Here is a 13201-nt window from a genome sequence, read left to right as displayed (position 1 = left end):
ACAGTCCATGGGAGTCTCCAGGCCAGAATACTGTTGTGGGTAGCCTTTCCCTTCTCCAGGGGATCTTCCCAACCCAGGGACTGAACCCATTGCAGGCAGATTCTTTACCAGCTGAGCCACCAAGGAAGCCCAAGAATACTGAAGTGGGTAGCCTATCCCTCCTCCAGTGGATCTTCCCGACCCAGGAATTGAACCAGGATCTCCTGCCTTGGAGGTGGATTCTTTACCAGCTGAGCTACCAGGGAAGCCCATTTTTTGGGTTGCAAATCAAAGTAAATAAAATCTGCAAAGAAATGATGCAAAATTCCATGTATAAGCTAAATGAATCATAGGTGAGGGGTACATGGCGTTTCAAATTATCCAACATCTTTCACAAATGAGATGTCTGAAAATATAATAAGTACTTCCCATCCCTAACGTACTATCACATCCCTATTTAGTTTCTCATTTGCCTTTGTCAGGCTGATCCATGGGTTTAGTCGCTAAGCCGTCGAAACAAGACTTGACATTGATCACTCATATTTACGACACTTTGAAAGATTAATGACACAGCCCCACTTCATACATTTTTTTCACACTCATTCAAAGTCAGTGCTGGTAGCATGTTGAAATTGTGGGAGAAGTTTTTCTTCCCCTACTAAAGCACTTTCTTATTTTTCACATACTCTACAAGAGATCAAGAATGCCAAGCAATTCACCCAAAGTGAAGATACAATCTGGCTTTGGAATGCCCTCCTCTTCAGCTGAACACACAGTTTCTGAAAAGAAAAATCGACTTACCCCATAAAACAGGCCAAAATAGGGAGAGACGTCGTGTTTGAAAGTGTTGATGAGGGATAAGATTTCATCTTTGTAACCCCAGAGCAGTTCATCCACAGTGTGGGTCACAAAGAGCTTCTGCCGGTAGGCCTTCAGCAGGGCCTCGATGATATCCCGAAGTAAGGGCAGCTGGGTCCATTCCATGGCGGTCTGAGGAGCACAGGCAAATTCAGAGAGCTGTGTCTGCACCCCAACCACCTATTGCCCCTTCAGAAAAGGGGGCTGCAGGCCTATATGTAAGTATTGAGATCAAACAGCTGAAAAATCAGCCAGTGAGCTCCTCTCTGGCTGAGACTGAAATCTCTTCACTTATTGTCCTTTCTCAGTATTACATTTCGTAAATGTGATCCTCACTTGCAACCCAGGAACCGCAGAAAGGGAACAACTCTTGCAGTGCATTGGCATCGTTGCCACAAGGTGGCACCCATCTTCCTCCTGATCAAGGCTAGAGGCTGGGGGCGCCCCCATAAACTGCCCCATTAGGCAGCTGGGCTGGGCCTGATCTGGCGTCTAATACTTTCCAGGTCCTGGGTCCACCATAATTGTCCAGGTGCATATGTAGTGGTCACCCAGGAGTTAGGATGGGAGCCTCCAAGGGAATGAGTAGAAGTTTCTTGGGTCTCATGTATTTTTATTAGCTATGCTGCTACTGCTGCTAAGTCGCTTCAGTCGTGTCCAACTCTGTACGACCCCAGAGACGGCAGCCCACCAGGCTCTCCCATCCTTGGGATTCTCCAGGCAAGAACACTGGAGTGGCTTGCCATTCCCTTCTCCAATGCATGAAAGTAAAAAGTGAAAGTGAAGTCGCTCAGGTTGTCTACTTGAAAGTTATACAGTCATGTCCGACTCCTAGCGACCCCATGGACTGCGGTCTACCAGGCTCTTCCATCCATGGGATTTTCCAGACAAGAGTACTGGAGTGGGGTGCCATTGCCTTCTCCTTTATTAGCTATAATCGCCGTTAAAAACAGAGCCCAATAAATCATACTAGGTTGGCTTCAACAGCCCAGTCTCTGCTATTTAAAAGGAGGTGGGGGAAAGTCAATACATATTTTGAGGATTAAAAAAAGTCCATCATAGGAAGCTAAATATGTACACACTACTATATTTAAAATGGATAACGAACAAGGACCTATTGGAACTCTGCTCAGTGTTATATTGTGCCAGCCTGGATGGGAGGGGAGTTTGGAGGAGAATGGATACATGTCTGTGTATGGCTGAGTCCCTTAACCAGATATACCTCAATACAAAATAAGAAGCTAAAGAAAAAAAAGTAGCAAGCAAATTCTATTGCTAGAGTTTCTGAACAAAAACAAGAGGGAAAATAAACACTTTAAATATGATCAGCTACCCTCCAAAATCCTAGAGACACGCTTATTTGCACAAGTCTGATCCTGAATACACAGGAAGAAACTGAAAAAAAAAAATCTTAAAATTTGCACTTTGTCACCATTTGAAGAGACCACATTTGAAAGACCTCAAAAAGAGTCTAAAATGAACTTTAAAGAATGGAATTGCTAAGTCACTTTAGTCGTTTCCGACTCTGTGCGACCCCATAGATGGCAGCCCACCAGGCTCCCGTCCCAGGGATTCTCCAGGCAAGAACACTGGAGTGGGTTGCCATTTCCTTCTCCAATGCATGAAAGTGAAAAGTGAAAGTGAAGTCGCTCAGTCATGCCCGACCCTCAGCGACCCCATGGACTGCAGCCTTCCAGGCTCCTCCATCCATGGGATTTTCTAGGGAAGAGTACTGGAGTGGGGTGCCATTGCCTTCTCCAAAGAATGGAAGGGGAAATATATATATATATATATATACACACACACACATATACACACACACATATTAAAAAATTAAAATATATACATATTAAATATATATATATATATATATACACACACACACACACATCTACATATATAACTTAATAGCTCCTAAAAGCCCCATGGACTGCAAGGAGATCCAAGCAGTCCATCCTAAAGGAGATCAGTCCTGGGTGTTCACTGGAAGGACTGATGCTGAAGCTGAAACTCCAATACTTTGACCACCTCATGCGAAGAGCTGACTCACTGGAAAAGACCCTGATGCTGGGAGGGATTGGAGGCAGGAAGAGAAGGGGACGACAGAGGATGAGATGGCTGCATGGCATCACCGACTTGATGGACATGAGTTTGGGTAAACTTCGGGAGTTGGTGATGGATAGGGAGGCCTGGTGTGCTGCGATTCATGGGGTCACAAAACGTTGAACACGACTGAGCGACTGAACTGAATTGAACTGCAAAGTAAAACTGTAATAGACTTAGCTTTTTCCTTTCTTCTAAAATCCACAATAATGAGATTTAAAATGCCTACTTACCAATGCAGGAATATTTAATGTTCTAAGTAAGTCAATTTTTGGGTCTCCAACAGATTTGTCTCGTTCAAAAACATAGGCCTTGTTGCTCACAGCAGATATTGTTGTTCCATTATCTCCAAATTGAATATCATCCTTGTTTCTGAGTTCCCTAAAAGAAAGAAAAGGATCTTGTTTGAAAATAGGCAACACTTTGTTAAGTAATACACTTTTCATTTTTTTCATCATCAAAGTTATTTTCAATATAACATTCTCAGTATACTGGGAGAAACTGCAGATACTGACCCCCCTAAACACTGGAGATTCCAGCTATAATGTGGGAAGGAAATAAGACCCCAGAGAGAGTAAAAAACCTGTTGCTTTCCTTCTATTCCCCCATAATTTGGAAAAGCAATATGGGGTTACTTTGACTAGGCAATCAAAGCCAATAACTCTCTCCGAGGTTATAGTTTGGTTCGAAAACATTTTCAGATTTTTCAGTTCATAGATTCAGTTTCCATTTCAATATGTCTACCAGTGTCTTTTTATTTCTAAGTTGAATTCAATTGAAAATTAATTTAACAAAATAAATGTCCAAGGCTTAGTCAATTAGAGGAGTTCACTCAGTGTTTTGATATCCAGTTCAGCCTGGTTCAGGAGAGTGCCCCCAAATGAGGTATTGGCAAAGTTGGTAGGAAGTGCCTAATGCCAGGCCTGGGATTAGGGTGAGGGAAATGATGCACCTGTCTTGGGTACTAAATGTAAGAGGGGCCCAAACACTCCGTAATCAAAATAAATAATATTTTAATGCAATTTAAAAAATCAAAATTAATTCCAAAAATTCATGATGAACAAAATATCAGAATTTTACATAAAAACAAGACCGATGTTTTGTTCATTAAATGCCTCATGCCAGTTGTGAACCTGCCTGGTCCACAGTAGATGGTCATTAAATTCCCATGTTTTTCCTTCTCTCCCATGGCTGCGTACTATTCTTCCTGTTCCATCTAGGGCTGTGCTGTCTTACCTGGTAGGCCTGTGTCTGCTGAATGTTTGAACTGGGGCTAATTGGAACTGAAATGTGTTGTAAGGGTGAGATACACACCAGATTTCAAAAACGGTACCAAAAAAAAAAAGAATGTAAAATATCTCAATGTTTTAATGTCAATTACATGTTAAAAAGATACTATTTTATTCTGTGTATTTTTAAATTGAAGTATAGTTGCTGTGCAATATAAGTTACAGGTTTACAATATCAGTTCAGTTCAGTCACTCAGTCGTGTCCAGCTCTTCGTGACCCCATGAATCGCAGCACGCCAGGCCTCTCTGTCCATCACAAACTCCCGGAGTTCACTCAAACTTATGTCCATCTAGTCGGTGATGCCATCCAGCCATCTCATCCTCTGTCGTCCCCTTCTCCTCCTGCCCCCAATCCCTCCCAGCATCAGAGTCTCTTCCAATGAGTCAGCTCTTCACATGAGGTGGCCAAAGTACTGGAGTTTCAGCTTTAGCATCAGTCCTTCCAATGAACACCCAGGACTGATCTCCTTTAGGGTGGACTGGTTGGATCTCCTTGCAGTCCAAGGGACTCTCAAGAGTCTTCTCCAACACCACAGTTCAAAAGCATCAATTCTTCGGCGCTCAGCTTTTTTCTCAGTCCAACTCTCACATCCATACATGACCACTGGAAAAACCATAGCCTTGACTAGACGGCCCTTTGTTGGCAAAGTAATGTCTCTGCTTTTGAATATGCTGTCTAGGTTGGTCATAACTTTCCTTCCAAGGAGTAAGGGTCTTTTAATTTCATGGCTGCAGTCACCATCTGCGGTGATTTTGGACTCCCCCCCCCCAAATATAGTGATTCACAATTTAAAAAATTAATTTATAGTTATTATAAAGTATTGGCTACATTCCCTGTTTTGTACCATATAATCTTGTAGCTTATTTTATACCTAATAGTGTGTACCTGTTACTCCCTTACCCTTAGACTGGCCCTTGTTCCCTCCCCACTGGTAACCACTAGTTTGTTCTCTATATCTGTGCGTCTACTTCTTTTTTGTTATATTCACTAATTTGCTGTATTTTTCAGATTGCACATAGAAGTGATATCATACAGTAATTTACCCTGCTGTGACTTATTTCACTTAGCATAATGCCCTTTAAGTACATCTAAGTTATTGCAAATGACAAAATTTTATTCTTTTTTTATAGCTGAAGAGTACTCAATTGTATATGTGTATATTTGTGTGTGTGTATACATACCACATCTTTATCCATTCAGAAATGATACTATTTTAGAATGAGTAAAATAAACATATATTATTTAAATTAATTGCTTGTTTCTTTTTACTTTTTTGAATGTGGTTACTAGAAAAATCTGAAATTCATATGTGATTCACATTATATTTCCACTGAATAGAGCTAATTTAGAGTTTATAATTCTGACACAGGCATTGGGCAACAGGGTTACTCACCATCTCCTCCAGAGGCCTTTCCTGACCACAGTCACAAGTTGGGTTTCTCATCCCTATACCACACCTCTGGCACTCAGTCATAAACCCCTTAATGACATAATTTAGATTGTAAATGAATAACCTTAACATCTCAGGTAAATTGTAAGTAAGTCTTTTTTTCCCTTGGAAAAGGGTATCTGGATAATTTTAAGGCTTTAATATAAATTTGAAAACTGTTTTGAAGACTCTCAAATATAATCATTTCATCACTTAATATAGTCATTGATCAAAAACAGCTCTGTGGGGTTTCTCTGGTGGCTCAGTTGGTAAAAATCCATCTGCCAGTGCAGGAGATGCGGGCTTGATCCCTGATCCATAAGGAAGATCCAGAAGTTGCTCCCTGCCTTTGAGCAACTAAGCCCGTGCCCCACAGCTAGTGACCCTGTGCTCTAGTGGCCAGGAGTAACAACTACTGAAGCCTAGCAGGCCTAGAGCCTGTTCTTGGAAACAAGAGAAGCCATCGCAATGAGAAGCCAGCATACCATGGCTAGAGAGCAGCCCCTGCTTACTGCAATCAGAGAAAAGCCCTCATAGCAATGAAGACCCAGCACAACCGAAATAAATAAATAAAATTAAAAAACAAAAAACCAGCTCTGTGATGACCTAGAGGGGTGGGATGAGAGGTTCAAAGGGAAGGGATCTATGTATACATACAGCTGATACACATAGTTGTACAGCAGAAATGAACACAACATTGTAATGCAATTCTACTACAATTTTAAAAAAAGAGGCGGGTGGGAAGGAAAAGAAATCAGTATGCCCCTTAAACCTGTTCTAGATTTTAAAATAAAGAGACAAGCAAACAAGAAACAAATGCTTACCTACACATGTATGAAAGTAGACGAGTCTCTGTTCTTCTCTAGTACTAAACAGCAAGTTATGCACAGTAATATAAATATCTGAGACTGCACAGCTCTTCCAAAGGTTTGACCACACAATGCTTTTTGATTTCACAGAGGACTCCTGAGAGTCCCTTGGACAGCAAGGAGATCAAACCAGTCAACCCAAAAGGAAATCAACCATGAACATTCATTGGAAGGACTGATGCTGAAGCTGAAGCTCCAATACTTTGGCCACCTGATGGGAAGAGCCAACTCACTGGAAAAAACCCTGATGCTGGGAAAGATTGAAGGCAGGGAGAGAACGGGACAACAGAGGATGAGATGGTTGGATGGGATCATTGACTCAATGGACATGAGTTGGAGCAAACTCGGGGAGATAGTGAAGGACAGGGAAGCCTGGCGCGCTGCAGTCTGTGGGGTTGCAAAGCGTCGGACACGACTGAGCGACTGTACAATAACAACTTAAAACTACCTGGTATGGTCCCTGCTGCTTAGAAGCTGAAAATAAATCCTACTGATGTCAAAGGCCCAGGACAGCACAGGCTCAGAATACAGTTTAGTATCTGCTAATCACAATGATGGTCCCGGTCACTCAGAAAAGGGTGAGTTATGCCCCATGAATTATTTTAATATGGCAGGAAAATAAATGATTGATTTGAGATTACTTCATTTAAAACCATTTTTTAAGAAGTTTTTACTTTTTAAAACAAACAAAAAAAAAATTTTTTTTAACTCCTGAAGGTTCAGGCAAAAACCTCACCACACAGAAGGCAAACAATATGCCTGAGATCAGGAAATCAAAAGGAAAAATTTTAATCAGTTGAAAAACTAACATCTCTGCTGTATCTAATTTCTCAGAGGTGTTGGATAAATTAGATACATTCAATATCACCACATAATCCTATCTCCCTTGTCATTTTTGTTCTCCATTCACCCAAGGCTCTCTGTTGAGGATTCCTGTAAGAAGTGACTAAGCACACTGAGTAGAGTGCAGGTTGAGATCTGACTGCCAGGCTTCGCATTTAATCCTGGCTTCATCTGTTACTAGCTTCATGCCTTGGTTTCCTCATTTATCAAATGGAAATAATAGCACTGCTTCCTTGTAAGGCAGGCTTCCCTGATGGCTCAGATGGTAAAGAATCCGCCTGCAATGCAGGAGACCTGGATTTGATCCCTGGGTTGGGAAGATCCTCTGGAGAAGGGAATGGCTACCAACTCCAGAATTTTCGCCTGGAGAATTCCATGGACAGAGGAGCAGGGCGGGGGGAGGGAGGGGGCGGGGCACAGTCCATGGCATCTCTAAGAGTTGGACATGACTGAGAGACTAACACTCTCATTTTCCTTGTAGGGCTGCCATGAGAATTAAATCCACAGAAGCTTGTCATCCAGTCAGAATACTACTGAGCACATACTAAGTGCTTTAGGAAACTTTAGCTTCTAGTACCCAATGGGAAAAGCAAAGGAGAAAAGGAAAGATATAAGCATCTGAATGCAGAGTTCCAAAGAGTAGCAAGGAGAGATAAGAAAGCCTTCCTCAACGATCAATGTAAAGAAATAGAGGAAAACTACAGAATGGGAAAGACTAGAGATCTCTTCAAGAAAATCAGAGATACCAAGGGAACATTTCATGCAAAGATGGGCTCGATAAAGGATAGAAATGGTATGGACCTAACAGAAGCAGAAGATATTAAGAAGAGGGGGCAAGAATACACAGAAGAACTGTACAAAAAAGAGCTTCATGACGCAGATAATCACAATGGTGTGATCACTGACCTAGAGCCAGACATCCTGGAATGTGAAGTCAAGTGGGCCTTAGAAAGCATCACTACAAACAAAGCTAGTGGAGGTGATGGAATTCCAGATGAGCTATTTCAAATCCTGAAAGATGATGCTGTGGAAGTGCTGCACTCAATACGCCAACAAACTTGGAAAATTCAGCAGTGGCCACAGGACTGGAAAAGGTCAGTTTTCATTCCAATCCCAAAGAAAGGCAATGCCAAAGAATGCTCAAACTACCGCACAATTGCACTCATCTCACACACTAGTAAAGTAATGCTCAAAATTCTCCAAGCCAGGCTTCAGCAATATGTGAACCGTGAACTTCCTGATGTTCAAGCTGGTTTTAGAAAAGGCAGAGGAACCAGAGATCAAATTGCCAACATCTGCTGGATCATGGAAAAAGCAAGAGAGTTCCAGAAAAACATCTATTTCTGCTTTCTTGACTATGCCAAAGCCTTTGACTGTGTGGATCACAAAGTGTGGAAAATTCTGAAAGAGATGGGAATACTAGACCACCTGACCTGCCTCTTGAGAAACCTATATGCAGGTCAGGAAGCAACAGTTAGAACTGGACATGGAACAACAGACTGGTTCCAGATAGGAAAAGGAGTAGGTCAAGGCTGTATATTGTCATCCTGCTTATTTAACTTCTATGCAGAGTATATCATGAGAAATGCTGGGCTGGAAGAAGCACAAGCTGGAATCAAGATTGCCGGGAGAAATATCAATAACCTCAGATATGCAGATGACACTACCCTTATGGCAGAAAGTGAAGAGGAACTAAAAAGCCTCTTGATGAAAGTGAAAGAGGAGAGTGGAAAAAATTGGCTTAAAGCTCAACACTCAGAAAATGAAGATCATGGCATCTGGTCCCATCACTTCATAGGAAGTAGATGGGGAAACAGTGGAAAGTGGCAGATTTTATTTTTTGGGGCTCCAAAATCACTGCAGATGGTGACTGCAGCCATGAAATTAAAAGACACTTACTCCTTGGAAGGAAAGTTATGACCAACCTAGACAGCATATTCAAAAGCAGAGACATTACTTTGCCAACAAAGGGCCGTCTAGTCAAGGCTATGGTTTTTCCAGTGGTCATGTATGGATGTGAGAGTTGGACTGTGAAGAAAGCTGAGCCCCGAAGAATTGACGCTTTTGAACTGTGGTGTTGGAGAAGACTCTTGAGAGTCCCTTGGACTGCAAGGAGATCCAACCAGTCCACCCTAAAGGAGATCAGTCCTGGGTGTTCATTGGAAGGACTGATGCTAAAGCTGAAACTCCAGTACTTTGGCCACCTCATGTGAAGAGCTGACTCATTGGAAAAGACCCTGATGCTGGGAGGGATTGGGGGCAGGAGGAGAAGGGGACGACAGAGGATGAGATGGCTGGATGGCATCACCGACTAGATGGACATGAGTTTGAGTGAACTCCGGGAGTTTGTGATGGACAGGGAGGCCTGGCGTGCTGCGATTCACGGGGTCCCAAAGAGTCGGTCACGACTGAGCGACTGAACTGAACCCAATGGGAGGGGAGCTTGTGTTAAGTTCTCCAGATGCAGAGATTTTAAGACCTGGGTCCTGTCCTCAGAGAATCCAAGGCAGAGCACAGCAGGCTGCTGTTTACAGGGCTACCTCACAGGTAGAAAGAGCTCTGAAGCTGACCCCAAGGTGTCAGGTCAGAGGAGGGGCAGCGACTGGAAAGGGCGCCCCGAGGCAACGGGGGGCTTGAGCGCACTTAGTTCTGGAAGGAGTCAGCTCCCCAAGGTGGGAGGGTGAAGGGGCTTCCGAACAGAAGCAGAGTGAGAACAAGGTAGGCGGAACCACAAAACCGCACAGGATGTTTCTTAAGTGAAGGGTGAGAAAACTGCAGAGGGGCGGAAGGTTACACACTGCGGAGGGAAGGCAGTTCAGAAAGAGCAGCCCGCAGCTTGGGGCGTGGCTGGGAAGGGAGGTGCAGCCAGGGTCGATGGGAGGGCCCGGGAGACAGGGCGGAGCGGAGAGGCGGGCCAAAGACCTGGTCTGAGCCGCGAGGTCCGGAACCTTCTGTCCCCACTGCCTTGGTCAGCTGGGTTAAAGACTGAAAACCAGAGCCCAGAGCAGGACAAAGAGAAAAAGCACTGGATCCAGGGTGGGAGTAGCCCATGTTTGTTAGAGATGTACAAGAAACAGCTTTTCTCTTGAAAATGGAAATAGTTCCTCCATCCTCCAATTGCTACCCTGACTCCGCTGGCTCACCAGGACTGCACGTGCATTTAAAGCCCACCTGGTCACTTCCTTTTTGTACAGGATAAAAAGGCAGATATTTTTCTTACTTTTGACTTAAAAAAAAAAAACTGATTTAGCTAAAGCTATTTCTATTTCTATTTTGAGGGGAAAAAAGGATATCAGAAAAGAGTAAGTCGGGTTTATAAAAAAGAGATAAGCATTCTGTTAAAATAATGGAAACAATAACCATGGCATTTAAGATTTTTCTATCATCTCTTTGGCATTTATATAGTTTGGCTCTAGAGTTGAGGTAAGGACCAAAGGAATCACAGAACAGCATTTGAAACTTTAAATAGAATTTCTACCTTGGCTAAATTGAAAGGAAATAAATCCATAAGAAATTAAATGTGGGGGAGGGGGTGGAAAGAATACAAGAAAATAGACTCAAACCTTTGGAGGAAGTATGACTTTTCAAGCTCAGAAATGATAGAAATGTTCATTAAAGAGATTTGGTTACATGTAAATTTTAAAAAGGCAGTTGCCACAATTATAACGAAGGATTAATATCATTATTATATAAAAAGTTTATAAGTGCCATGAACACACCCAGTTTCCCAGATAGGAAAACTGGGAAAGGACAAGAACTAACATAACAGAGTGGAAACACAACTGTTTGGCAAACATTCAATCCACGTGGTGATCAAAGGATGGAACAAGAACTGACCAACATGTCTAAGAAGTGAGTGGGGAAGTAATATATTCCTCCATCTCTTGAATATTATCACAAAAATGTATTTGTATAAACAAGACAAAGACATACATGGGGAAATACCTATCACGTAATATTAAGTGAGTAGAATATACATGTATGTATGTGGACATGCTTCCCGGGTGGTGCAGTGGTAAAGAACCTGCCTGCCAATGCAGATAGATGCAGGCAACTTAGGTTTGATCCCTGGGTTAGGAAGGTTCCCTGGAACAGGAAATGGCAACCCACTCCAGTATTCTTGCCTGGGAAATTCCATGGTCAGAAAAGCCTGATGGGCTACAGTCCATGAGGTCACAAAGAGCAGGACACAACTGAGTGACCGAGCATGCACACACACACGTGAACATAAAGAAGTATATACAGTATAACCATGCAAAAGTGAAACCCATTCATGCAAAACGAGAATATATCCATTAGCACTGGTTATCTTAGAGACAGTGAAACCATGGAGGGTAGCAGTAGTTTTTAAATTTACTGTGCTTTCAAATTTATCTTTGCTGCTTATATATATTATTTTTATAATATAAAATATAGTTTACACTTTTAAAGATAATGCTGTATATGACATTGTACATGTTGATTACTTCATAATTCAGTATAACTTAATGGTCAGTGAATTAAAAAAAAAAAAACACTTATGAAATACTTATCCCTCACATCTTTTTCCTTACTATCAAAGCAGTAATACGACCTTATAAAAGAAATTAACAATCCAAACAGCAAAGCTCATAAAGTAAAAAAGAAGATACTTACCGGGATGTTGTAAATTTAGCAACTACATCTTAGAAACATGAAAATGACTTGAGAGGGCCTTTGGACACATTAATTTTTAAAATGCGTGAAATGTCAAAGAGTAGGGAAAATAGAAACAGAAACCTGACAAAATAAAAAACCTCAGAAAGGATGCAAAAGTCACTGAATACACAAATTTAGGCAAATAGGTCACCAAGCAATAGGATCACAAGGCAAATTAACTTTGTGTCAACAGACCTGTCCCAGGACTGCTCAATCCACAGCTTAATAAAAATGTAAAAAACATGTACATTCCTTAAACCAGACTGACCGTTTTTGTCTTTTTTTAATCTACATGTGGAACTTCCACCATATTTTCCCACAAACATTAATATTCTGGACTCATGACTATGTGACAACTTTGGGAAACATAACACCGTAAACTGTGTCCGATCAGTCAAGCCCGGCACTGCCCAGCGTGGTCTCTCCCACCGCACAGACTCCCACCCCCAGACCAGTCCACACTGACCAGTGGGGGACCACAAGGCCTCCCCTTCTCTGCAGACACACAGCTGACTCAGTCAGGAGGGAACCGTGAGACTATCAAATGGCTGGGGGGCGGAGAGCGGGGGGGAGGGGGGGCGGGGGGTGCAGAGCTTCCAGAATGTTCTGTCTTTCCTGTGTAGGGAAACAATGGCAAATTCACAAGCGACAGAAATCAGATCCACTAAATGATAACAAAAGCCCATTAGAGGGGCTGAAGGCGCAGACTTTGCACTCTTCTGGGGGCGGCGGTTGTGTGTTAGGACTTCCCAGGAGGTGCTAGTTGTAAAGAACCTGCCTGCCAATGCAGGAGACATAAGAGATTTGGGTTCAATCCCTTGGTAGGGAAGATTCCCTGTAGGAGAACCCACAGCAACCCCCTCCAGTATTCTTGCCTGGAGAATCCCACAGGCAGAGGAACCTGGCGGGGACAGTCCATAGGGTCGCAAAGAGTCGGACTGAAGCCACAGAGCACCGTTGTGTCTTATTCGTTCGTTAGATACTGCTTATCAGTGCCAGACAATGGTCCTTTAAATTGAAGAAACTTCTAAATTGGTAAATTCTTAGGGAGCTCGTATTATAAACGGCTGTTTTCTTGGTGCCCATGAAAAGAGCAAATTAAAAGGCAGATACAAAAAATATAACTTAAGAATTCCCGCATTTTAAAACAAAA

At 42.5% G+C, this 13201-nt stretch overlaps 1 protein-coding gene across 1 annotated transcript in view; it reads right to left on the bottom strand.

The window, feature by feature from the left end:
• The window catches only part of SCARB2 (scavenger receptor class B member 2), an 82679-nt gene that overhangs the window by 33540 nt on the left and 35938 nt on the right, over window positions 1–13201 (bottom strand). Inside the window, exons 3-4 of the mRNA XM_086405306.1 lie at window positions 3174–3321; window positions 781–969 (exon numbers count right to left, since the gene is read on the bottom strand). Coding sequence (XP_086261432.1) covers window positions 781–969; window positions 3174–3321 — 337 coding nt within the window. The remainder of the gene's footprint in view (window positions 1–780; window positions 970–3173; window positions 3322–13201) is intronic.

This window comes from Bos grunniens, chromosome 6 (assembly GCF_055505025.1).
Source record: "Bos grunniens cultivar Pamir isolate PY7600 chromosome 6, Bosgru_T2T1.0, whole genome shotgun sequence".
Lineage (NCBI taxonomy): Eukaryota > Metazoa > Chordata > Mammalia > Artiodactyla > Bovidae > Bos > Bos grunniens.
The sequence above is the reverse complement of the archived record's forward strand: the minus strand, read 5'-3'. Positions and strand labels throughout refer to the sequence as shown.